The sequence below is a fragment of the Papio anubis genome, chromosome 13 (assembly GCF_008728515.1).
Source record: "Papio anubis isolate 15944 chromosome 13, Panubis1.0, whole genome shotgun sequence".
Lineage (NCBI taxonomy): Eukaryota > Metazoa > Chordata > Mammalia > Primates > Cercopithecidae > Papio > Papio anubis.
The window spans coordinates 96,874,849-96,899,788 of NC_044988.1; the positions used below are offsets into that span (position 1 = coordinate 96,874,849).

Here is a 24,940-nt window from a genome sequence, read left to right on the forward strand (position 1 = left end):
TATTACAGATCCAGACTTTTGCCTTTGGCCTGCTTACTGTCTTATTTACTGTTTCCTTGGTGACTTGGTGCAGTCCCTTCTAGGACACTGGAACGCTTTTGTGCCAGCCCCTCATTCTCGCCTAGGCTGGAGTGCAGTGGTATAACCATAGCTTGCTGAAGTCTCCACTTCTGCACCCTACCACCTCAGCATCACAAGTAGCCAGGCACACAAGCCACCACACCCAGCTAGCTTTTTGGAGAAAGTGTCTGGCTATGTTGCCCAGGCTGGTCTTAATTCCTGACCTCAAGGAATGCTCCTGCCGCAGCCTCCCAAAGTTCTGCGATTACAGGCAAAAGCCACTGTATCCGAAATAGAATCCTCTCCCTAACTCAGGGGGTCCAGGTAGTCCTTTCCACTTAAGGTAGTTCTCCAACCTGGGGTGACAAAAGCACTGACCTAGAGGCCACTGGCGAAAACTACTGTGCAAACAAATGAGTCATAAAGGGGAAATCAATTTCTCTGGGCCACCATTTCCCTTTACTCCAGTACCCAGAATCCTCTCCCAGGTCGTGCCTCAAGGTTCATCTTAAAACAAAAGGGAGTGATGAGCACAGGCTCTAGAAAGTTGATCAGAAGGAACAACTGTGGGAAGATGAGACTTGAGACAAGGTGAGACAGCAAATACTGTAAGCCACCTGAGTTCAAAGAAAAGGTTGGAATAACAGTTTACAGTTAAACAGATGACGTGAACCTCACTTTCACAGAACCAAAGGATTAGTCCAGGACTAATCCTTAGTCCAGGAGAGTGGTCAGGTTTATCTGTTGTATCACTGGTTCTGAGCCCTCGCTGTGCACTGGAATGGCTAGCAAAACGGGTCCTGGGCCCCCAACCCACTGTAACTTCAGTTGGTCAGGAATGGACAGCTACACTCCCCATGTGTTCAGGCTTTGTGTTAGAGCATTTCTTAGGAAAGGCTTCACTATAGTCTATAAAAAGTGTTTCCTGGCCAGGCATGGTGGCTCACGCCTGTAATCCCAACACTGGGAGGCCAAAGGCAGGCAGATCAAGGTCAGGAGTTCGAGACCGGCCTGACCAATATGGCGAAACCTTGTTTTTACTAAAAATAAAAATTAGCCGGGCGTGGTAGCATGTGTCTGTAATCCCAGCTACTCAGGAGGCTGAGGCTGGAGAATTGCTTGAACATGGAAGGCAGAGGTTGTGGTGAACCAAGATCGCGCCATTGCACTCCAGCCTGGGCAACAAGAGCAGAAACTCCATCTCCAAAAAAAAAAAAAAGCTTCCTTTCTGAGGCAGCCCAGCCCATACAGGGCAGTTTTGTTACCCACTACAAGGTGCTTGTTACTTCTCCACAGGCTCTGCCACCTTGACCCCACTGACTACCCTACAAAGGAGCTAGCTCCCTCAAGGAAGACGCCACACCAAAAAATCCACCAGTTGTCAAATGATCCTTTATTGAAATACTTTCCTTTGTGCTTAACTCTGTGGGAAAGGAAAAAAAGTCTATCAGTAAAAGGGAAAGTTTAAAAGGATTATCCCAACCCCACCAGTGACCATTTCCAAAACTTCCCAGCTTATCTCTGTGAATACATTGGGTGGCCCCCCTTTTGCCCCTATTGTAACAATGGAAAATGAAGCAAAAAAGTCACTTACGGCTGGGCATTCCACAGCACCACTGTTGATGTCATCTATGATGTCATGAGGGTGGCGGCCATCAACATTACAGCCCACAGACTGGGCAGTCCCCAGGATCTCTTTAATGGTTCCTTTAGTAAAGAAATGGTGACACTGGAGGTGCTGGCTCAGTCCCTCATAATCCTCATACTGGGGAATACTCAAGGGGTTCATAGCAGGCAATGGAAAGAATGAGGTTCCTGCTCCCCTAATAGAGTGCAGAGCTCCATCTGGTCCCATGACCCTGAATGCAAAGCTTCCATGGGTCCCTGATGCCCAGATTAAACACATCCAATTTAAGAGCCATCCATTCTTTCAGTCTCAGAAAACTGCACCCCATCTTGGGTCTCACTGAGCACCCTTTAAGTAGGAAGAATGTCATCACTCAGTGAAAACACAACTACAGTTACAGCGGTTACATGTTGTCCTGCTCTTACCAGAGAGTTCTCTGGCTAAGGATCGGTGTCGCATCTGTCGAGCAATGTTGATGATCTCATCAAAAGTGATGTTCCCACTGTGTTTAACTGCAGAAGAGAAAACAGCAAAAGCTCTGTTACAGTCTGAAGCCAAAGCAGATCATGTGTCCTTCATTTCATTTCTAGGCTGTTCCCATGCTTTCGGCACAGAGTCATCCACATGAAGAACAACTCTGTTTCCTAAGCTGGGGTTTACTATCAGCTCACCACTGGATTGCACCAGCCAACAGAGACCTGGTCAGGTGCAGTGGCGGGTGGCTGAGGGCAAAACCAAGCCTTCACAAATCTGACATGGCAGAACTGTTTTAGAGATGAGAAATGACAAGCTTAAATTGCCAGGGACAGTTAAACTGCCCAGTAGCTGCCGGCTCTATGTGCTCTCCTGATTATAGGTCACTGTTGCTGACGTCTTCCTCCCACATGCACTGACTGGGGCCTGCCCCACACAGGGACTACGTCGGCACTTTTTTTGTTTTTTTTGAGACAGTGTCTCACTGTCACCCAGGCTGTAGTGCAGTGGCACGAATCTGGCTCACTGCTACTACCTCCACCTCTCGGGTTTGAGTGATTCTCCTGCCTCAGTCATCAGAGTAGCCAGGACTACAGGCCAGCACCACCAGGATAATTTTTGTATTTTTTGGTGGAGATGGGGGTTTCACCATGTTGGCCAGGCTGGTCTCAAACTCCTGACCTCAAGTGATCCGCCTGCCTCAGTCTCCCAGAGTGCTGGGATTACACAGGTGTGAGCCACCCAGCATATATGGCACTTTTTGATACTACCTGGCTCTAGCAGCCTTAACCGTATCAACATCCAATAGCCATGTCAACCCCAGGTTTCCTTCAAGGGAAAACAGCCATATATATCAAACATCTCACAAACCATTACCAAACCCAAACTAGGGAAAAGACAACTCACTGTTTTTCTGTTTCTTTCTGTCTCTTGGTGGTTCCTTGAGGGCTTTGATGATCAGGGCAGAGGCAGAAGGCACCACCTCAATCTGCAGAGGAGATTCTTGAGTTAATAACCTCCAATGAATACTGCTTTTGAAAGCATGCTGACTTTCAAAAATCATGGCCACACACTGTCCAAGTCTCTGCCCTAGGTCCATACTCTTGACAAAGCCTCCCCAACAAGGTAAAATCACTCAGCTCACCATTGGTGGCAGAAATACTCTATTCAGGAATCCCAGAGGGTTGCTACCTCTGTCCCCCTACCCTCCAATCCCAAAACCAAGCACAAGTAAATACCTGGGCCTGTCTGTTCTGAATGGTCAGTTTCACTGTAATCCTCAGGCCCTTCCAGTCACCCGTTGCCTTGGCAATGTCATCACCAACCTTTTTCGGAGACTGGAAATAAAGGAATATAATCAACATGGTGTCCAGATATGAACTACAGCCTTGAAACCTGCCCACCACTTCTCACTTGGCAACATCTCAAGTACTTAAGGGCACCTTCCCACCTTCAGCACAGCTATCACCATAGCATAAACTGGGGGTTGGGGTTGTCTTGTCCAGGACTGTAAACTGCAGACTTGGCCACAATGGAATCTAGACCCCTCCTAAGTGCCTATGTGCTTAAGGAGGGGGATTTTCAGCCCTGCTCACATTAGAATCACCTAAGGAGCTTTCAAAATATTAGGTTCCCATGTCAGACCACCCACGTCCATCTGCCTGGATGGGTGTCTGATTATTTGCTAAGTGTCCCTTAAGTGCCAGCTGAGCTAAGGGCCAAGGAAGAGTAGTTAAGATACAGGTTAAGAAAGACCAATGGGGAAGAGCATTTGGGACAGAGGACCGCTGTGCAAGGATTACATAAAGGCCTAATGAAATTCAGGGAAATCCAAGAGTACAGAATAACGGGGAAGCCAGCAGTTGCTCAGCAGGCATAAGGCACAGCCTGCCACATTAACTGCTAAGTTTACATCCACAACACAGCTGGTAACACTCACTGGATCTTCACCCACACCCCATTTAATCTTCCCAACAATGCCATGCCCACTTCCCTGACAAGGAAATACAGATATTGGCTGCCCAATGTCACTAAGCCACTCCTAACTTCAAAACCCCTTGGGCCCACCCCTCAGGTGCCCCAAAGCAGCAGTGGAGACACATGGAGCTAATTACAATTTAAAGGCACCAGGTTCGATGTTTCACGCACGACCTTCCTAAGGTACCTAGTACTAGTCAGTGGCTCAGGCCTAGTGGAGGATGACAATCCAAGCCACGAGGGCACTTCTGGCACAGTCGTGACTCCACAAGCCGGCGCTTAACTCTGCTCTGTAAGAGAAAACATGCCCCTTGGTGGGGATGACGTACCAGACCCAGGGGGCCGATCTTGGGGGCCAGCGCAGAAGTGGCACCGACTTCACCTCCGGTGCACCTCAGGTATACTGGAGGAAAAGAAGGGTTAGCGTCGCTGCAGAGGGAGCCCCCGAGCCACAGCCCTCTCAGCATCTTTCTGGGGCTGGACACACCACCCTCTGCCTCTTCTCCAAACAGCACCGAGAGTGAGGCCGGCCACCCGCTCCTCCCTCGTGCGTGGGCAGCTCCGAACCTTACACCGCGGAGGCGTGGAGAGAGCCCCGTCGCCCGCGAACCCAGGCCAGTGGGTCGAAACGCCCGAAGACAAGCCTTACCCTAGGGCCTGCGGGCTCCCAAGCCGCCACAGGTGGTTCGGTCTTCCCTCCCCACCTACACGTGGAGAAGCTAAGGCCCAGAAAGACTGAGGCTTGGCCAGGACGGCGCAGCACCGGGAAGGCCTCTAGGAGGCAGCGGCTTTAAGAGCCCCATATTAAAAAGCTTTGCACGCCCGGCGGGGCCGAGGGAAGCTCCATCCCGCAGCCCCGGCCACAACTAGAGCACGCACCGACTTTGATCTCGTTGGGGTCGAACTTCGGCGGCATGGTGGAGGCGGCTGGTGTCGGATGAACCCGGATTCGGGACGACCGAAGAAAGTTGCACCTTCGCCCCCTCCGAGCCGAAAGCCGAGAGGCCGGAAATCGCGCGCACGACGCCGGATATAGGCAGGAAAACGCGGCTATCGCGAGAACTGTCGTCACTGCCCAGCCTTCCAGAGACGCTTTTTGTCGCCATGTTTGTTGTGGGCAGGCGCCTGAGGCTGACGGCTGGCGAGCTGGGTACCGCCGTGCGCTGAAGCTAGAGATTCCGAAAGGGAGATCGGGCAGTTCGCTCCGGAGACGTCTGAGAAGAGGGGTTGCTCCCGTGATCCCAGGCCTAGCTGTTCCCCATATTCCTTAATCGTAAGTGTCACCCCGGTCCCCAACACCCAATCCCAGAGCCCCGCCCCTCCCCTGAGGGGTCCGTTGTCCCATTCCGAGACCCCAGTACCGCAGCGACCCCTGCCCCCTCCAGCACTTGGTGTGTGCACTTTAGTTATCAAAACAGTCTATTTATGTGGAAATCCAGTCCCGCTTTTCATTCTAAGAGTCCGCGGTTTCTAGAGCCTCAGACTTCGTCATCCCGGTCTGCGTGACTTTCTGAGATTCTGAGTTTGTCCCCAGCACCTGCGTTTGAAGGAGACCAGACTCCGGCTCCGCCCGGCCCGTGCCGGGTGGTCTGCGGCCCCGAGTCCGTGACCAAGCCCTCCGAGTGATCAGCCTGCCCTCGGGTGCACCCGCGGTTCCCAACGTGGGGGACCCCTCCATCCGCAAAGCCAGGTCAGCCACTGCCCACCCCACCCCAGGAAATACGGATGTGGCCCTCCCCCCGCATCTAGGCTGGACGTCGGAAAGGGAGGGACAGGCATGTGGGGCAGCCTGGAAAGAGGTGATCTTCTGGGAGGGGTGGGAGAGCGATGGTGGTTGGGAGGAAGTCGGGGGGAGGGCTGCACATCGGGAAGGGGGTGCAGGAGGGTTAGTGACTGGGGAGCAGAAGGGTAAGTGCTGGTCATCAGGGAGTGATGGGAGAGGGCTGTTTTCAAACCATTCCCCATCCTTGCAGGCAGGTGGAGTGACAAGAAGGTCCTGAGCTGGCTCTGCAGGCCTGGCTGCCTCCCCAGACAGCCCCGCCCCTGTGGGTGCAGAACTGCCATCTCTGCCCATCCCTCTGAGGACTGGGTGTATGTCTTCTTCAGCTGCATCTCCTCCCAGGGCTGTCTTCTCCCTAGCTCCTCTAGTGGGCCCTGAATCAATGCTGCTTGCATGTGGGTGCTTTGTGGCTCACATTTATTGAGCACTCATGTGCCAGGTCCTGTATTATGCACTTGACATATATGAAGTCATTGGATCCTCACAGAAGCCAGTGTTGATAGCATGGTTACTTAAACTTTACAGATGAGGTAACTGAGGCTCTGAGAGGTGAACCAAGGTGACCTCAGCGGTCGTGGGTGGCAGATCTCGGATTCAAATCCAGTTCTCTTTCATCCCAAAGCCTGTGCTGCTCACCATGCACTTCCCTGGGTGATTGCTTCCTGGCTCATTGCCATCCCTTATCCTGCTCTGATATTTACAGACACTGTGCAGGCCCTGGGCAGGCAGTGAGCACCTGGCTCTGAGTTCAGGACAGTGTACTTCGTGTGTGCCAAGTTATGTGAGCACCAAGGAGTCGGGCAAATCCCACAGGTCAGGACTTGAGAGACCACGGTTCCAGGCTGGCTTCCAGGCTGCAATCCAGGCTGTACAGCCAGGCCACTGAACTTAATAAGAATCTGCTTCTTCACTTTATTTATTTCTTTATTCTTATTTTCTGAGACAGAGTCTCCCTCTGTCACCCAGGCTGGAGTGCAGTGGCGTGATCTCGGCTCACTGCTACCTCCGCCTCCTGGGTTCAAGTGATTCTCGTGCCTCAGCCTTCCAAGTAGCTGGGACTACAGGCGCACGTCACCACACACAGCTACTTTGTGTATTTTTAGTAGAGATGGGGTTTCACCATGTTACCCAGGCTGGGCTCAAGTGACCCACCCATCTTGGCCTCCCAAAGAGCTGGGATTACAGGCATGAGCCACCACACCCGGCCTGTTTGTTCACTTTAAATAGGGATATAGTGAGAATAAAATGGAATAATAACTGAGGGTGGCAAGCTGAGGATTGCTTTTTAATTTGTATTCACCGCAGAGGTCTCTTTGGTCATGATGTAGTTGAGCTCCCCAAGGTCCTGGCTGGCTCTGGTTTGTTCCTGCTGATCCCACTCCGACAGTGTCTAGGGGGCTAGAAGTGATTCATTGGCAGAGTCTGTTAGAGTCCTCAAAGAACAGCCTTGGAAAGCGCCTGAGGAAACTTCTCTAAGTTTCCCCAGAACAGGAAGAGGATAATGCCAAGACCTCACTATAGATCGGTGGCAAATGTGGGCCCCAACCCAGGTCATCTGGCTTGCCTTTGTCTCCACCTCATCCTGCTGCTTAATGTTTAGTCAACAAAGAACAAGGAGTACTGAGCGCCTGTTGTGGGCTCAGGACACTGACAGAAGGACTAGAAAGACGCATCCCCTAACCCCATGGAACTCACTGGAAAGATGCAGCCCCTGACCCCATGGAACTCACTAGAAAGACGTGGCCCCTGCCCCTATGGAACTCCATGGAACTAGGAAGATGCAGTCCCTGGCTCCATGGAACTCATTAGGAAGACAGCCTCTGGCCCCATGGAAATCACTAGAAAGACGCAGCCCCTGCCTCCATGGAACCAGTACTAGAAAGACGCAGCCCCTGGCCCCATGGAACTTGCTAGATAGATGTGACTCCTGACCCCAATGAACTCACTAGAAAGAGATGGCCCCTGCCTCCATGAAACTCACTAGAAAGACACAGCCCCTGCGCCCATGGAATTCACTAGAAAGATGCAGCCCCTGCGCCCATGGAACTCATTAGAAAGATGTGACCCCTGACCCCATGGAACTCACTAGAAAGACACAGCCCCTGCACCATGGAACTCACTAGAAAGACACGGCCCCTGCACCATGGAACTCACTAGAAAGACACAGCCCCTGCCTCCATGAAACTCACTAGAAAGACACAGCCCCTGCGCCCATGGAACTCACTAGAAAGATGTGACCCCTGACCCCATGGAACTCACTAGAAAGACACAGCCCCTGCCCCATGGAACTCACTAGAAAGATGCAGCCCCTGCCCCCGTGGAATTCACTAGAAAGACGCAGCCGCTGCCCCCGTGGAACTCACTAGAAACATGCAGTCGCTGTCCCCGTTGAACTTACTAGAAAGACACAGCCCCTGCCCCCTTGGAACTCACTAGAAAGACGCAGCCACTGCCTCTATGGAACTCACTAGAAAGATGCAGCTGCTGCCTCCATGGAACTCATGGTCCAACAGACCAGCTGCATACTTTGTGTTACTGCGCTACCTGTCCTGGGTGTTGGGGGCTGTGACAAATTCCCCAGTTCCTAACTTCTCTCCTGTGCCCCAGGGTCCTCCAGATCGCTCTGCGAAAAGGGAAGGATGCCACTCTTCTTCCGGAAGCGGAAACCCAGTGAGGAGGCTCGGAAGCGCCTGGAGTACCAGATGTGTTTGGTGAGGGAAAGTGGGTTTCCTCTAACTCTATCCCAACTCCTCCTCAGTCCCCAAGGAGTAGGCCTCCGCACTGCCCCCGACAAGCCATGCTCCCTCCCCGACCTGCAGAAGAAATAGCTGACTTAGACCCAACAGATGAGGTCCCCTGTCAAGGGTGCTTCTCCCCTGTAGACTGAGCGCACTGTCATTGCTTTTCAGTTCCTCATCCCTCTGGGCCTCAAGCTCCGGGAAAGCAGGCGTCATTGGTTCACTGGACCGGTGGAACCAGATAGTGTCTATGGTCCTTTGCTGCTGCTTACGTGTATGTTCTTTGCCTGGCTTGTCCACTCTGCAAAGATGTTTTGTCTTAATACTTTTTAAAAACTCTTTTTATCCTTAGGCAAAAGAAGCTGGGGCAGATGACATTCTCGACATCTCTAAATGTGAGCTCTCAGAGGTAAACTGAGCATAGTGTTGGGCTGTGAATTGGATCTGTCCCATTTTCTTGGATCACGTGTCCCTAGGAAAGACAAAGGTGGACTAGGGCTTTAGAAAGGCCAGAAGCTCTAGTCACGAGATGTTTCCTTAGATTTTGTTCTTGTGCAAAAGAATTGAGATGGTACTTTGGCCTCAGTATAACATAGTCGCCAAGAGTCGAGGAGTCTAGGTAGAAAATGTACCTATAGACTCCTAGGTTGCTGGAAGGGCCTGGCATTCTCCAGCCCCTGAAGGGGTTCACAATGGGGACAGGGTGGGTGGGGCAGGGCAGTCTCCTGCCAGCTGACTGAGGGAAGGGCTGGCCACATCCCCAGCACCACTGCTCACCAGCCTTGCCCCTGGGCTCAGCACTGCCACCTGCTGTGGCGTTCTGCCCTTGTTCACCCCCTACCTGTCTCTTCCTCATGTGAATGCCACTCAGAGAACAAGCTAAACACTGGCAGGAGGGGAGACACTTACTTTTCTTTATCTTATCTTAGATTCCATTTGGAGCTTTTGCAACATGCAAAGTTCTGCAGAAGAAGGTGAGCTGGAGCTTCATCTTAGAGACTTGCTTATTGCATGTCTGCTTGTTTGAACACCACAAGGGACTTTGAGGCGCTGTCTCCCCAGCGTAGACACCTCCTTTCTCTCTGCTTCTTACGCTTTTGGCCTGCAGCAGGTGATTTCACAGAGAGGAGAGTAGGCTTTGGGGTTGGACCTTCCTGTGTCACATTCTGACTCTGCCTTCTCTCACTGGCTTTGTGACTTGGGCAACTTCCTTAAACTCTTACTTCTCCATTTCTTCACCTGTGAAATGAAGACATTCGTAGTTCTTCTCCCTGAGGTACTGTGAGAATTAAATCAGTGGTAGATAGTTAGATAGAGATAGAAATATACTGAGTGTAATGCCTGCCACATAGGAAAGGCTTATGAACCCCAGTGTTAATAATAATAGAAACTCACCCCTTTTATTCTGGTCACACAGGGGAGATTCTGAGGGGAGTGAATGATTTTTCAGCAGAGCATTGCAGCTTTGAATGCAGATGGGCAGAAGCACTCTAAGTGAAGTATCTAAATGAGAATACGCAAAAAAAAAAAAAAAAAGCGTTCCATGCTAACAGAGTAGTAAACTCCTTGGCACTGGAAGTGGTTTTTTTGTTGTTTTTTTTTTTTTTTTAAAGATGGACACTCTGCTCCGTCACCCAGGCTGGAGTGCGGTGGTGCAATCTCAGCTTACTGAAACCTCCACCTCCTGGGTTCAAGCGATTCTCCCGCCTCAGCCTCCTGAGTAGCTGGGATTACAGGTGCCCACCACCACACCCAACTAATTTTTGTATTTTTAGTAGAGATGAGGTTTTGCCATGTTGGTCAGGCTGGTCTCGAACTCCTGACCTCAAGTGATCACCCACCTTGGCCTGTCAAAGTGCTGGGATTACAGGCGTGAGCCACCATCCCAAGTCTGTGCTGGAAGTGTTAGGCAGTGGTCGATGACTAAGATAAATAGGAGTAGATGACCTGGACTGAGTCCTGGCCCGTGTGCCAGCTCTGGATGTTTTGTGCATGAGCTTGTATTGAACATCATGGCAGCCCTGGGAGGCAGGCACTTGATTATTCTCTATTTTCCACGTGAAGATGCTGGTGCTGGGAAGGTTATGATCAGAATGGCTGCAGGGGGATCCCTTCTCAGAATGGAAGGTTTAGACCTCTAAGGTCTCTTTCACCCTTGAAGATCCAGATTTTAAGGAAGGGCATCAGATTCCCCATTGGGAGAGTTCATGATCCTGACCCGCATCCCCTGCTCCTGTCGTGGTGTCTGGGAGAGCAAGATGGCGGGGCGTAGCAGGGCACTGGGCTGGCTCCCATGCCCTTATCCTGCCGTGCCTGCTTCTCTTCCTCAGCCCAACATGGCCGCACATCTCTCCACACAGGTGCTGATCGTCCACACGAATCACCTCACTTCCCTGCTTCCCAAATCCTGCAGCCTCCTGAGTCTGGCAACCATCAAGGTACCGGGCCCTCCTCCCCGGCAGTTGGGGCTCTGCATGGGGTTCTAGGCAGCAGCTGAGCACCTGCTCCCTTTGGGCCGCCTCTTGTATGTCAGTGGGGCCTCATCTACCTGTCAATCTGGGATTTGATCAGCATGGTTTATTGGATACTCCTGTGGGCTGTGTGTGGGATAGGGTGACAAAGATGACCAGCCACAGGCCCTGTCCCCAGGGAGTTTACATGCTAGGAGGAAAGCCAAATGACAAACTCATGGCGAGTCAGCTAGCAGAGGGCGAGGAAACTGACACTTCCAGGCAAGAAGGAAGAGGAGGGACGCCCAGGTGATCCGGAAGGACTTCCTGCTGACTGTGAGCTCCTCCCTGGACAGGCTGGGAGGCATTCACAAGATGTGGGCGGTGGGAGCCCAGGGTTGTTCTGTACAGACCTGAGCTTGGGAGAGTGGTATGCACCTTCAGAGGAGCCCTGCAGCACAGGCCCAATCTGTTATACTATATTGTTCAGGGCATAATGACAAGAGAAAAGCCTGTATGTGTTCACTACTGATGCTTTTTTTTTGTTTTTGTTTTTGTTTTTTTTTAAATATTTTCGACCTGAGTTTGGTTGAATCCATAGATATGGAACCCATGGATGTGGAGAGTACCTGTGTGTGCACATGTATAAATGTTTCTCCAAGGCCTTTTTTTGTGCATTTTCCTTTTTAAAAAATTAGCGATCAGTTGTACTGGCTCACACCCGTAATCCTAGCACTTTGGGAGGCTAAGGCGGGTGGGTCACTTGAGGTCAGGAGTTTGAGACCAGCCTGGCTAACATGGCGTTACATCTCTACTAAAAATACAAAAAATCCCAGCAGAGCATGGTGGCACATGCCTGTAATCCCAGCTACTTGGGAGGTTGAGGCACGAGAATCACTTGAACCCAGGAGGTGGAGGTTGCAGTGAGCTGAGATCGTGCCACTGCACTCCAGCATGGGTGACAGAGTGAGACTCTGTCTCAAGATAAAATAAAATAAAATAATAAAATAAAATAAGTAATTAGCAAGTACAGTTAAGCAAAGGGGGAAACATCTATAATTTTACACTGTGGAGTATCACTATCAGTATTTTATCACATATTTGAAAGTCTTTTTTCTATGCAAATATATATTTATACAAAGGGATGTTTCTTTTTAACATATTAGTATCTAGGCATACTGTTTTATAGCATAGTTTTTCAATCAACAGTAAAAATAAATATACGTAAAATAAGAAAGTGGTAAAATGGATTGAGAAGGAAAATGAGGTGGGAATTATCCACACAGAGTGGGAAAGGAGGGGCAGGCCCTCTGTTTCTGCACTGGGGCTGTGAGGTGGCCCCAGCCCCTCCTCGCTGCTCTGGAGCCCGGAGTCCAAGGGACTTTCTCACTTGGAGACTCACAGGGGTCTTCCTTCTGCAGGTTCTAGATCTCCACGATAATCAGCTGACAGCCCTTCCTGACGATCTGGGACAGCTGACTGCCCTCCAGGTAAGGCTGCGGAAACAGAAACCCACCTCAGATGGCCCTAGTGAGACCAGGCAGTCACTCAAGCCTGGAATGTTCTGGCTGGGCTCCAACCAGTGGAAGCAGGCTGCACTCAGTGCCAGCTCCACCCTCCCCTTGGCTCTTTAGTTTTTGTTGTTGTTGTTGTTGTTGTTGTTGTTGTTTTTGAGACAGCATCTCACTGCATTGCCCAGGCTGGAGTGCAGTGGCGCCATCTCAGCTCATTGCAACCTCTCCCTGCCGAGTTCAAGTGGTTCTTCTGCCTCAGCCTCCCTAGTAGCTGGGATTACAGGAGTGTGCCACCGCGCCCGGCTACTTTTTATATTTTTAGTAGAGATGGTGTTTTGCCATGTTGGCCTGGCTGGTCTCGAACTCCTGACCTCAGGTGATCCACCCACTTTGGCCTCCCAAAGTGCTGGGATTATGGGTGTGAGCCACCACGCCTGACCAATTGCTACCACTTTGAGCCGCAATAAATACCTTGATGTAGGACTTTTTGTATGTATTTTTTTTTTCCTCACTCTGTCACCCAGGCTGGAGTGCAGTGGCACCATCTCAACTTCCTGCAACCTCTGCCTCCCGGGTTCAAGAGATTCTGCCTCAGCCTCCTGAGTATCTGGAATTACAGGCACGCACCACCACACCTGGATAATTTTTGTATTTTCAGTAGAGATAGGTTTTCACCATGTTGGCCGGGCTGACCTCAAACTCCTGGCCTCAAGTGATCTGCCCGCCTTGGCCTCCCAAATTGCTGGAATTACAGGCGTGAGCCACTGCACCTGGCCAGTAGGTGTATTTTTATAGAATTGCTGCGTTCACTAATTTGGAGCTTTTGGATACCTGACAGTAACTCATAACATCCTTTGGTTCATCAAATATTCATCTTCTCATTATTTTTAATGGCTACTTAGCTTTCCATTGCGTCTTTTTTTCTTTTTTTTCCCGAGATGGAGTCTCGCTCTGTCACCAGGCTGGAGTGCAGTGGCGTGATCTCGGCTCACTGCAATCTCCACCTCCCGGGTTCAAGCGATTCCCCTGCCTCAGCCTCCTGAGTAGCTGGAATTACAGGCACATACCACCATGCCCAGCTAATTTTTTGTATTTTAGTAGAGACGGGGTTTCACCATGTTGGCCAGGATAGTCTCGATCTCCTGACCTCGTGATCCACCCACCTCAGCCTCCCAAAGTGCTGGGCGTGAGCCCAGCCCCTATTGCATCTATTTTTAATGGTTACTTAGTGTTTCATCCTGTTGGCCTCGGTCACCTCAAGGTGCTACCTTCTGGAGGGAGTACAGCTTTGGAATCCAACAAGCCCAGGTTCAGTCCCAGCACCACTACCAGCCTGAGGCCTTGGGTGGATCACACAGCCTTGGGGCAGCCAGGTTTCCTTTTCCTTAACGCTGGGGGAACTAGAGCCTCCTGTGCGGCCTCCCCAGATCCCGGAGTCTGTAGTCCCCTTTTCCCTCCCTCCCTGATGGTGGGACAGTTACTGAGCATTTTGTGGTCGGTATAAGTGCTGGAACCTCAGCCAGAAGCGGTTCAAGGCCTGGCTGTGCTGTCCTGAGCACATGACTTCACTACCCTGAGCTTTGTTTTTTTCCTATCTCCAGCAGAAACTTAAGAATTTCTGTCTTCCTCAAGGGACGGCAGGGGGAGATAAGGGCTTGTGTGTGTAGTGCCTGGGTGCCCTGACCTGGCAGGGCGAGGGGTGCAGGGGTCATCACTGTGGTCTGTGTGTGGGTTCTCGTGTCACCTCTTCCTCTTTAGGTTTTTTTTTTTTTAAGATGGAGTATCGCTCTGTTGCCCAGGCCGGAGTGCAATGGCACCATCTCAGCTCACCGCAACCTCCGTCTCCCGGGTTCAAGCGATTCTCCTGTCTCAGCCTCCTGAGTAGCTGGGACTACAGGCATGTGCTACCATGCCCAGCTAATTTTTGTATTTTCAGTACAGATGGGGTTTCACTATGTTGACCAGGCTGGTCTTGAACTCCTGACCTTGTGATCCACCTGCCTTGGCCTCCCAAAGTGCTGGGATTACAGGCATGAGCCACTGCGCCTGGCCACCTCTTCCTTTTTCTTAGGTCTTAAACGTGGAAAGGAATCAACTGATGCAGCTCCCGCGTTCCATTGGGAACCTGACCCAGCTCCAGACTCTCAATGTTAAAGGTAGGGACCAAGAAGCCGTGTCCGTGTGACCCTCCATCAGCTCTGGGCAGTCCTGGCCGGGATCCACAAACTGCCCCGCCCCGGAGCCATTGAGCGGGAAGGCAGCCAGTCTCCAGGGGTCGCTGTAAATGGACTGACCCCTGCTGGGTCAGCTGTCTCCGTGGTAACCAGAGACAGGCTGTCAGGAGCGTTCCTGTGGCTCCTCGGAGCCAGGGCTGTGTGGCTGCAGTAAGGTTCTGAGCAGCGCTTCCATCTCCAGCGACACAACAAGCCTCCCGAGGAGTCCACGGGGCAGGCTGAGGGCGGTGGTACCATCCCCAGTTTACACATGAGGAAAACAAGGCCCAGGGAATCGAATGTGACTAGCTCAAGACCACCCAATGGGATGGTGGCAGAGCCAAGATTACTGCATAGGTGCCTTACCCGCAGGAGCGCTCTGCTCGCCACACCCAGCTCTCTGCCTTCTCCTCGCTGTCCTTAAGCACTTCCTGCACAGAGTGCCTCCGTTTATCAACTGTAACGTATGAGTAATGAGAACAACAGTGGTGCCCCATTGCTCAGTCATTACAGTATGAGGGGCCCTGTGCGGAGGACCTCACACATCATCTACCTGAACCTCCAATCTCCCCATGTTCTTATAAGGCTGGGTAGCAGTGTTGTCCCCATTTTCCAAATGAGAAAACTGGCACAGGGAGGCAAAGCCAGTTGTCTAAAGTCTCGTGGCTAGTAATTGGTGGAGTGGGGACTTGAACCGGAACTCCACCTTCTTGATCCTATGAAACCTCAGGACCTGGGACCTGGTGTGTGCCCCAGAGGTCAGAGTGGCTCCCAGCGGGCATCAGGCAGGAAGCTGGTGATGGAGATTTGGGGTGTTGAGCTGTGCTGTTGGGGTCTCCGCAGACAACAAGCTGAAGGAGCTTCCAGACACCCTGGGGGAGCTTCGAAGCCTGCGTACCCTCAACATCAGTGGAAACGAGATCCAGAGGTTGCCACAGATGCTGGCCCACGTTCGAACCCTGGAGGTAAATGGGAAGCTGTTTTTGCCTGGGGTGCTCTCTGGCCTGCCCACCTCCCCTCTCCCACATTACTGAGTGCCTGCCCTGATCTCACGGTGCCAGGATCACACAGAGATCCCAAGGCATGGTCCTTGGAAGCTTGTAGAGAGGCCAATGTGTGAACATTCGTAATTATATGACTTTTGCTGCCATAATAGAGGCAGAAAAACATACATTAAGAAAGAAGAAGAAAGAAAGCTGAATCCAGAAGAGGCTGACACTTTAAGAAAGTTGTCCGTGGGGGAACAACACACACTGAGGCCTGTCAGAGCAGGGTTGTGGGGAGAGCATCAGGAAGAAAAGCTAATGAATGCTGGGCTTAGTACCTGGGTGATGGGATGATCTGTGCAGCAAACCACCATGGCACATGTTTACCTTTGTAACAAAACTGCACATCCTACACATGTACCCCTGAACTTAAAAGTTGCAGGAGAAAAAAAAAAAAGTTAAAAAAAAAAGTTGTGATATTCAAGCCAGACCTTGAAGGAGGAATAAGATTTCTGGGCTGGGTGCCATGGCTCACGCCTGTAATCCCAGCACTTTGGGAGGCCAAAGTGGGTGGATCACTTGAGGTTAGGAGTTCGAGACCAGCCTGGCCAACATGGTGAAACCCTGTCTCTACTAAAAATACAAAAAATTATCCAGGCATGGTGGCACACACCTGTAATCCCAGCTACTCAGGGGAGGCTGAGACAGGAGAATTGCTTGAACCCAGGAGGCGGCAATTGCAGTGAGCCAAGATTGCACCATTGCACTCCAGCCTGGGCAACAAAGCAAGACTTTGTCTCAAAAAAAAAAAAAAAAAAAAAGATTCTGAGCAGACCTGGATAACAGGGGCAGCCCAGGTGCAGGAGGCAGGTGGTGGGAAGTACAGATTGTCTCAGGGAGGGGCGGGGAAGTGATGTGGTTGGAAGCTGCTGAGCCTGTGTGATATGGGGCCCAGAAAGCTGGGAGGAAAAAAAGGAGGTAGGGAGCTGTCGGGATGCGGGTTCAGAATTACCCAGGCCAGGGGAGTTCTACAGGCTAGAAGTCCAAGTTCAAGGTGTTGGCAGGGCTGGTGACTTCTGAGGCCTCTCTCCTTGGCTCGGAGGTGCTGTCTTCCCTCCCTGTGTCTTCACCTCATCTTCCCTGTGTACATGTCCGTGTCCAAATTTCCTCCTCTTAGAAGCACACCAGTCATATTGGATTAGGGCCCAGCCTAATGACCCCCTTTTAACTTAATTACCTCCTTAAAGATGCTATCTCCACATACAGCCACATTCTGAGGGACGGGGGATTAGGATTTCCACATAGGAACTTGGGAGGGGAGACACAGTTCAGCCTATGACAGACACTGACAGGGGCCGCTGCTCAGGGAAGGTGGCTCTCAGTCGTGCTGATGAGGTGGCTCACCTTCATCTGGGGCTTTCTAAGACTGGGCATAACCTGGAATCGCTCCACGAATCATCACAGAACTCTTGTGAGGCAGATACTATTGTGCTACTTTGTAGATGAAGAAACTGAGGCACGGGCAGTTTAAGAAACTTGCCCAAGGGCCACGCAGTCACTGACAGCAGAGATGGTTGTAAACCAGGTCATCTGAAGCTGATGCCTGTGCTCCCCACCTCTGAACAACTCGGCTTCTGGAACGGGGACTTCTCCATTCGTGGTGGCACGCAGTCTGGCCAGCATTCCGGAGTGGCCTGGAGTTGACCCCACTCTCAGCCCACCCTGCCGAGCAGAGGCTTCTGTGTCAGAATGTGTGGGTGAGCACAGAGACAGCAGAGGAAAGACTGACCTCAGCAGCTGGGGCCCTCCTGCCTGAGGAAGGGCCGGCTGGGGAGACGGGCCAACATGGCTTGTCCCTTTGCTGCCCACTGGAACTTTCTGCAGTGATGGAAATGTTCAGTGACCGTGCTGTCCAGAGCAGCAGCCGCTGGCCATGTGTATCTATCGAGCACCTGGAATGTAGCTTGTGTGTTCAGCCAGGAACTAAAAGTTTGATTTCGTTGAATTTTAATTAATTTATATTTAAATAGCCATGGGTCCTTGGTGGCTACCATTTTAGACAACACAGCTCAGAGCACGTTCCCAATCCTGAAGCCATCCTCGACATCTAGTAGGAGTTCTGGACACTTCAATTTTTTTTTTCTTTGAGACAGGGCCTCATGCTGTCACCCAGGCTGAAGTGCAGTGACTCAATCGTAGCTCACTGCAGCCTCAAACTCCTGGGCTCAAGAGATCCTCCTCCTCAGCCTCCCAAGAAATTGGAACCACAGGTGTACCCTATCACACTTGACTAATTTTTTTATTTTTCATAGAGATGAGGTCCCACGATGTTGCCCAGGCTGGTCTCAAAGTCTTGGGCTTAAGCAATCTTCCCGCCTTGCCTCCCAAGTGGGTGGGATTACAGGCGTGAGCCACCGCACCCAACGTAGACACTTCATTTTATTTTGATTCCATAAAAAAAAATCTTTTGAGTTTCTTGGTGGCAACTCGGACAAACCTTCTTTTAGGGTGAGATAACCATTCTGAGTTCAGGCCGTACTGTGGGCAAGATCTTGTTCAGGTGTCACCCATACCGCCTACCAAACAGCTCACCCCGTCAGTAATACTGCCTGTTTGGCTATGAGGGGACCACAGCCCTGGGACGCTAAGGGGCCTGATCAAGCAAACACACGGCCAGCATGCGATGGGCCAGGATCTGAAGCCACAGCGGTGTCTGTGGCACAGCAGTGTCCAGTCACTGCTCCTGCTGCCCACTATGAGAATGCTCTATCATCTGTGCAGCTAACATGGCCACCCTGGCTACTTGTAGCTACTGGGCCCTTGAAATGTGGTGACTGCAACCAACCATGGACCCAAACTTTAAATCAGATTTATTTTCAGTTAATTAAAATGTAACCATAAATGGCCACACGTGGCTTGTAGCCAGCATCCTGGTATAGCCCAGAGTCCGTGCCCTTAAGCCACTTCGCTTTACTGATGGTGACTAAGAGCACCCATGTGGGGTTTATTTGCTTCCTGGTATGGGGGTTTCTGCTGTTGGACCCTCAGCATCTGGGCGGTCAGTTCCTCTTTCCTGGGGCAGTCTCCCACTCCCCTGTGCAAAGCACGTTCACTCAACACCCACCGTGTGAGGGCTGGGCTGGCCAGGGCTGGGGCACCTGAGCCACCCTTCCCACCCAGCCACTTGTGCTACAGCAAAATCAGAGCTTCCCAGGGCTTCTCCTTTTCCAGAACTCCCCTGATACCCAGGCAGAGAGGATCTCAGCGCCTGCCAGCACTCGGTGGGATCGGAGGGCCTATGGGAAGTCAGAGTTTGGCAGGGGGAGGGCTGGGTCCAACACAACTCACACCGCGGACGGAGCAGTTCTGTGGCTGTGAGCTGAGGCCCCTGCTTCCTGGGCTTCATAAACACGGAGGCATCTGCCTGTGTGCGCCAATAAACATTTGTCATTACATAATTTAAAATTCATACTGTATATTTAAAAAAAAAATGCAGATATTAAGAAACATTTCTGCCAGGCATAGTGGCTCAAGCTTGTAATTCCAGCACTTTGGGAGGACGAGGTGGGTGGATCACTTGAGGTCAGGAGTTCAAGACCAGCCTGGCTAACATGGCGAAACCCCATCTCTACTAATTTAACAAAAATTAGCTGGGTGTGGTGGTGTGCGCCTATAGTTCCAGCTGCTCAGGAGGCTGAGGCAGGAGAATTGCTTGAACCGGGAAGGCAGAGGTTGTAGTGAGCCGAGATCACACCACTGCACTCCAGCCTGGGCCACAGAGCAAGACTTTGTTTCAAAAAATAATAATAATAGTAGCATTTCATGTAGATAGTAACCCAGAATCTCCTTTTCGAGGAAACCACTTTGAGTTTGATATATATTCCTCCAATTTTTTTCTATAAAATATTAATGTGAAAGTGTATGAATATATTATCTAACAAAGGAAGAATCATATATATACATATATATATATATATATTTTTTTTTTTTTAGTAGAGTTGGGGACTCGCTATGTTGCCCAGACTGGTCTCGAACTCCTGGGCTCAAGTGATCCTCCCACCTTGGCCTCCCAAAGTGCTTGGATTATAGGCATGAGCCACTGCACCGAGCCAGTGGAATCATATGCTATATGCTGTCCTATAACTTCCTTTTTTTCACTCACTTATGTATTTATCCAAAGTGAACTGAGAGGCCGGGTGCATGACTCACACCTGTAATTCCAACACTTTGAGAGGCGGGCGAATTGCTTGGGTCCAAGACTTTGAGACCAGCCTGGGCAACATAGTAGGACCTTATCTCTACAAAAAATACAAGAGTTAGGCATGGTGCCGTGTGCATATAGTCCCAGCTACTCAGGAGGCTGAAGTGGGAGGATCGCTTAAACCTGGGGAGGTGGAGACTGCAGTGGTCGTGCCACTGCACTCCAGTCTGAGCGATGGGAGGGAGAACTTGTCTTAGAAAAATGTAAAAAAGTGCTTGCTTCTGTTGTAACCAAGCAAGTTATAGAGAAACGCCACACTTGAGACAAATTAAGGAGTCCTTTATTAGCCAGCTACCAAGAGGCGGCTAACGCTCAAAATTCTCTTGGCCCCAAGGAAGGGGCTAATTTTGTTTTTATACCATGGTCTAAATAGGGGAGGAGGGAGTTTACCTGAAGCAATTTTTACAGAAGCAGAACTGGCAAAAAGTTAAAAAATTAATTGGTTACAAAAGCAGTTACAAAAAAATCAACAGTTCCAGGTGCAGAGGCTTAGACTATCACAGAGAGATAAATGCCGGGGCTTTGTGTATCATCCACCGTGCGCGTGCCTCCCCAGGGGCTGCCGGTGCAGCTTGCCTCTATATCTTATCAGTAAGTGCGTTCCTACATGTGCTTTGAGTCAGTTAACACTAGTTATGCCCTTAAGGGAGGGAGGTAAAAAGGGCTGCAGGTGAAGAAACTGAAATGGAGTCTGTCTGGCTCTCTCTCTGCTAGGAGAGTCACTGCTAGGAGGTTAAAACAAGGTAGGGTATCACACTGCCTGCCTGCAGTCATCTCAGGCACTGGGAATGCAGCTGTAAGTAACAAGATAGCTCAGTCACCTCTGCTCTCAGGCCATGCCTGCTGGGTGGAGGTGACAGAGGACACACAAATTGATAAGGAAATCGTGTGGTCTCTGGTTGCACTGGTAGTGAACTGCACAGTAAAGCGGGTCCCCCTTGTGTCTGCAGATGCTGAGCCTGGACGCCTCGGCCATGGTCTACCCGCCGCGGGAGGTGTGTGGTGCCGGCACCGCAGCCATCCTGCAGTTCCTCTGCAAAGGTAAAGCCAGGCCACTGCCTCCTCCCCTCACTGAGGAACCATGACCCCCACGGCCACCCTGTGCCAGCCCAGGCTGGGGAACAGCGGAGACAGAAAGAAATGGCCACAGTGCCTACCTGTTTGGAGTTCGAGGTCTGGCAACGGAAGCAGGCAAAACAAACTATTAGGGAAAGAGTTACAGACTGTGGTTATGGGAGTACAGTGGCGCGGCTGATATATTTTGGGGACACGGGGAAGGCCTGTCTTTGAGAGTGTGGCTCCACTGACACGGAGTCGTGGTTAAGATTTAGAAAAAAGCAGAAAGCTGTTCCGCCAGCAGGTGCATATGGAAGGGCCTTGATGGGAAGTCTGACAGAGAGAGGGCCAGTGTAGCTGGAGTGAGGAAGCAGAGAGAAGAGAGATGGGGGAAGCCAAAGACCGTGCCCGGACCCAGTGTCCAGTGGGAGAGCATGTAATCAGTCATTAGGCTGCAGGGAGGAGAAGGGATTGCAGGAGGAAAGAAAGAGTGCAGGACAGGGGACCAGTTAGGAGGCTGTCGGGTCATCCAGGAGAGAGACGCACAGCAGAAGGAGCTAAAACCCGGAGCCAGCACTGGCGGGAGGCGGGAGGAGAGCAGGATGCCCTGTCAGGCTGGAAGTTCTTAGTGGTTCTGGTCACCTGTGGGACTTTCAGAACGCAACCAAGACACACATGCACACCTGCCTACGATAACCTGACTTATCGTGGCCATTGCAAAACAGTGGGGAAGGATGGTCTTTTCAGTAGCTGATTCTGGATCAACTGAACGTTGCTGTGGAAAAAATGAACTTTAACCTCTTCCTTAAACAGGAGGCAGGCAGTACTCATTATAAAAGATTGGTACATTAGATTTAATTAAGGCTGGACATGGTGGCTTGCGCTGTAATCCCAGCTCTATGGGAGGCCAAGGCAGGAGGATCTAGAGCCCAGGAGTTTGAGACCAGCTTAGGCAACATGGTGAAACCCTGTCTCTACAAAAAAATACAAAAATCAGCCAGGCGTGGTGGCGTGTGTCTATGTTCCCAGCTACTTCGGAGAGTGAGGTGGAAGGATCACTTGAGCCTGAGCTGTGATGATGCCACTGCACTCCAGCCTGGAGCAAGACTCCAACAGAGCGATACCCTATCTCAAAAACAAACACAAACAAATAAAAAAAATGGTTTAATTAAAATCAAAATTTCTCTTCCTCGAAAGATACCATTTAGGGAAAGAAAAGCAAAGCCATAAAGTTAGAGATGATATTTGCAATACGTATATATCCAACAGAGGACTGGGATCTGGGCTATAAACAGAAATCCTACAGATCCACGAGGAAGACATTAGCAAAAGACTTGACTAAGAATTTTTACAAGAGAATGTCCACACAGTGGCTCACACCTGTAATCCCAGCACTTTGGGAGGCTGAAGTGGGCAGATAACCTGAGGTCAGGAGTTTGAGACTAGCCTGGTCAACATGGTAAAACTCTGACTCTACTAAAAATACAAAAACTAACTGGGCATGGTGGCAGGCACCTGTAATCCCAGCTACTTAGGAGGCTGAGGCAGGAGAATTGCTTGAACCTGGGAGGCGGAGGTTGCAGTGAGCTGAGATTGTGCCACTGTGCTCCAGTCTGGGTGACAGAGCAAAACTCCATCTCAAAAAGAAAAAAAAAGAGAGATGATATACAGATAACGAACAATATCTGAAAAAAGTGCACATCATCTTCTTAATCAATGGGAAAATGGAAATTAAAACTGCAGAGAGATACTTCGACACACCCACTAAAATGGCCAAAAGTTTTCAATGGAAAAAAAAACACAAACTTCCTGCTAACAAGTCAACCAAAAATAAAAAACAAAAAATAGGCCGGGCGCAGTGGCTCACACCTGTAATCCCAGCACTTTGGGAGGCCGAGGCAGGCGGATCATGAGGTCAGGAGATCAAGACCATCCTGGCTAACACAGTGAAACCCCGTCTCTACTAAAAATACAAAAAAACTTAGCCAGGCGTGGTGGCAAGTGCCTGTAGTCCCAGCTACTCAGGAGGCTGAGGCAGGAGAATGGCGTGAACCCGGAAGGCGGAGCTTGCAGTGAGCCAAGATTGCGCCACTGGACTCCAGCCTGGGCGACAGAGTGAGACTCCATCTCAAAAAAGTAAATAAAATAAAATGACCAAAATTGAACTGTCAATACCAAGAATTAGCAAAGATGTGGGAGCAACAGGAATTCCATATACTGCAGGTGGGAAAGTAAAGTGAAAATTGCCTTAAAAATTATTCTCAATATCTACTCAAACTGAACATTCAAATATCCTATGGCCCATGAGTTCCCTTCCTAGGTACATGCCTCTGTTAGTCTGTTCTCACACTGCTATGGAGAAATTCCCAATTTCTATGAAGAAATTCTTTATAAAGAAAAGAAGTTGGCTGGGCGCGGTGGCTCAAGCCTGTAATCCCAGCACTTTGGGAGGCCGAGACGGGTGGATCACAAGGTCAGGAGATCAAGACCATCCTGGCTAACCCGGTGAAACCCTGTCTCTACTAAAAAATACAAAAAACTAGCCGGGCAAGGTGGCCGGCGCCTATAGTCCCAGCTACTCGGGAGGCTGAGGCAGGAGAATGGCGCAAACCCGGGAGGCGGAGCTTGCAGTGAGCTGAGATCCGGCCATTGCACTCCAGCCTGGGCGACAGAGCGAGACTCCGTCTCAAAAAAAAAAAAAAAAAGGTTTAATTTACTCACAGTTTCACATAGCCGGGGAGGCCTCAGGAAACTTACAATCATGGTGGAAGGCACCTCTTCACAGGGCAGCAGGAGAGAGAATGAGTGCCAAGTGAAGAGGGAATCCCCTTATAAAACCCTCAGATCTCATGAGAACTCACCCACCACCATGAGAACAGCATGGGGGGACTGCCCCCATGATCTAATCACCTCCCTCAAGGTCCCGCCCCCAACACATGGGGATTAAAAGTCAGACATTTAGGCGGGGACACAGGGCCAGACCATATCAATGCCCAATGGAGACGCACATGAATAAATGCCAAAAGCCATGTGCAAAAATGTTCCTAGCAGCACTATTTATACCAGTCCAAACTGGAAACAGCTTTAATGTCCATCAGGAGTAGAATGGATAACTAGACTGTTTTATACTCATGTGTGGATACCACACAGCAAGTGGAAAGAATGAGCCACTGCCCCTTCCAACAACCTAGATGAGTCTCACAAACAATGTGGAGTGCAAGGAGCCAGACACAAAGGAATACGTGCTCGTGTCAGTCACCACAGAGCTTTAAACCAGCACTGGTTTCTGGTCATGAGAGTGTGTTCACCTTTAAACATTCATCAAGCTCTACGTGAAGATTCTGTGCTCTCAGTTGGCCCAAAGGCAGTGAGTTATCTCGATTGATTGCTCACAGTCAGTTACAGGTTTAAGTCCTTGTTCTACTCGTTCCCCTCTTCTCACCGCTGCACTTGACTAATCTTAAAAAAGAGAGAGAGAGAAAGATTTTGTGCTCTTTTCTTTATCTATGTTATATTTCACTTTAAAAGAAAGTGGAGGGGGGTGGCTACAGTCATAGCTACCAGCCCGCACATATGCAAATTAGTCTTCGAGCAACAGGTGATTCCAATGTACACCCTGGCCAGTGGCTGAGTTAGCTAGACCAAAGCCTTTATTTTCTTTTTCTTTTTTTTTTTTTTTTTTTTGAGACGGAGTCTTGCTCTGTCGCCCAGGCTGGAGTGCAGTGGCGCAATCTCGGCTCACTGCAAGCTCCGCCTCCCGGGTTCACGCCATTCTCCTGCCTCAGCCTCCCGAGTAGCTGGGAC

General features: G+C 50.5%; 2 protein-coding genes and 1 non-coding gene across 10 annotated transcripts in view; 1 reads left to right on the plus strand and 2 right to left on the minus strand.

Annotated features, from left to right (window-relative positions):
* Positions 1 to 1,430: 1,430 nt before the first annotated feature.
* Positions 1,431 to 5,166, minus strand: RPL12 (ribosomal protein L12). Of its 2 annotated transcripts, XM_009189137.3 has the most exons (7): positions 5,018 to 5,166; positions 4,468 to 4,541; positions 3,400 to 3,498; positions 3,068 to 3,149; positions 2,113 to 2,199; positions 1,655 to 1,767; positions 1,431 to 1,483 (listed from the first exon to the last, which is right to left on the minus strand). In XM_009189137.3, the coding sequence occupies exons 1-7, from the start codon at positions 5,052 to 5,054 to the stop codon at positions 1,478 to 1,480; spliced, it is 498 nt and encodes a 165-aa protein (XP_009187401.1). In that variant the 5' UTR covers positions 5,055 to 5,166; the 3' UTR covers positions 1,431 to 1,477. The 2 variants fall into 2 exon arrangements, with proteins under 2 accessions (XP_009187401.1, XP_009187400.3); XM_009189136.3 differs by having other exon boundaries at positions 1,433 to 1,767.
* LOC116270156 lies at positions 2,277 to 2,406 on the minus strand. The gene has a single exon (XR_004178086.1). It is a non-coding gene; the product is annotated as a small nucleolar RNA SNORA65 (small nucleolar RNA).
* Positions 5,160 to 24,940, plus strand: part of LRSAM1 (leucine rich repeat and sterile alpha motif containing 1) — a 54,193-nt gene continuing 34,412 nt past the window's right edge. For 2 of the 7 annotated variants that reach the window (XM_009189134.2, XM_009189135.2), the window contains exons 1-10: positions 5,160 to 5,411; positions 5,673 to 5,828; positions 8,526 to 8,629; positions 9,009 to 9,065; positions 9,586 to 9,630; positions 10,987 to 11,094; positions 12,528 to 12,596; positions 14,692 to 14,776; positions 15,677 to 15,798; positions 21,031 to 21,121. In XM_009189134.2, the coding sequence (XP_009187398.2) occupies positions 8,558 to 8,629; positions 9,009 to 9,065; positions 9,586 to 9,630; positions 10,987 to 11,094; positions 12,528 to 12,596; positions 14,692 to 14,776; positions 15,677 to 15,798; positions 21,031 to 21,121 (649 nt within the window). In that variant the 5' untranslated portion in view covers positions 5,160 to 5,411; positions 5,673 to 5,828; positions 8,526 to 8,557. Of the gene's footprint in view, positions 5,412 to 5,672; positions 5,829 to 8,525; positions 8,630 to 9,008; positions 9,066 to 9,585; positions 9,631 to 10,986; positions 11,095 to 11,305; positions 11,443 to 12,527; positions 12,597 to 14,691; positions 14,777 to 15,676; positions 15,799 to 21,030; positions 21,122 to 24,940 lie in introns of those variants that run through there. The other 5 variants (XM_003911921.3, XM_003911922.3, XM_017949983.2 and 2 more) reach the window with 4 other exon arrangements.

Coding starts and splice junctions, on each gene's coding strand:
- RPL12 (XM_009189136.3), bottom strand. CDS start 5,054: ATGCCGCCGAAGTTCGACCCCAACGAGATCAAAGTCG. Junction 2,200..3,067: donor CAGAAAGAAACAGAAAAACA/GTGAGTTGTCTT, acceptor TCTCTTCTGCAG/TTAAACACAGTGGGAACATC. Junction 1,768..2,112: donor CTTAGCCAGAGAACTCTCTG/GTAAGAGCAGGA, acceptor TCTTTACTAAAG/GAACCATTAAAGAGATCCTG.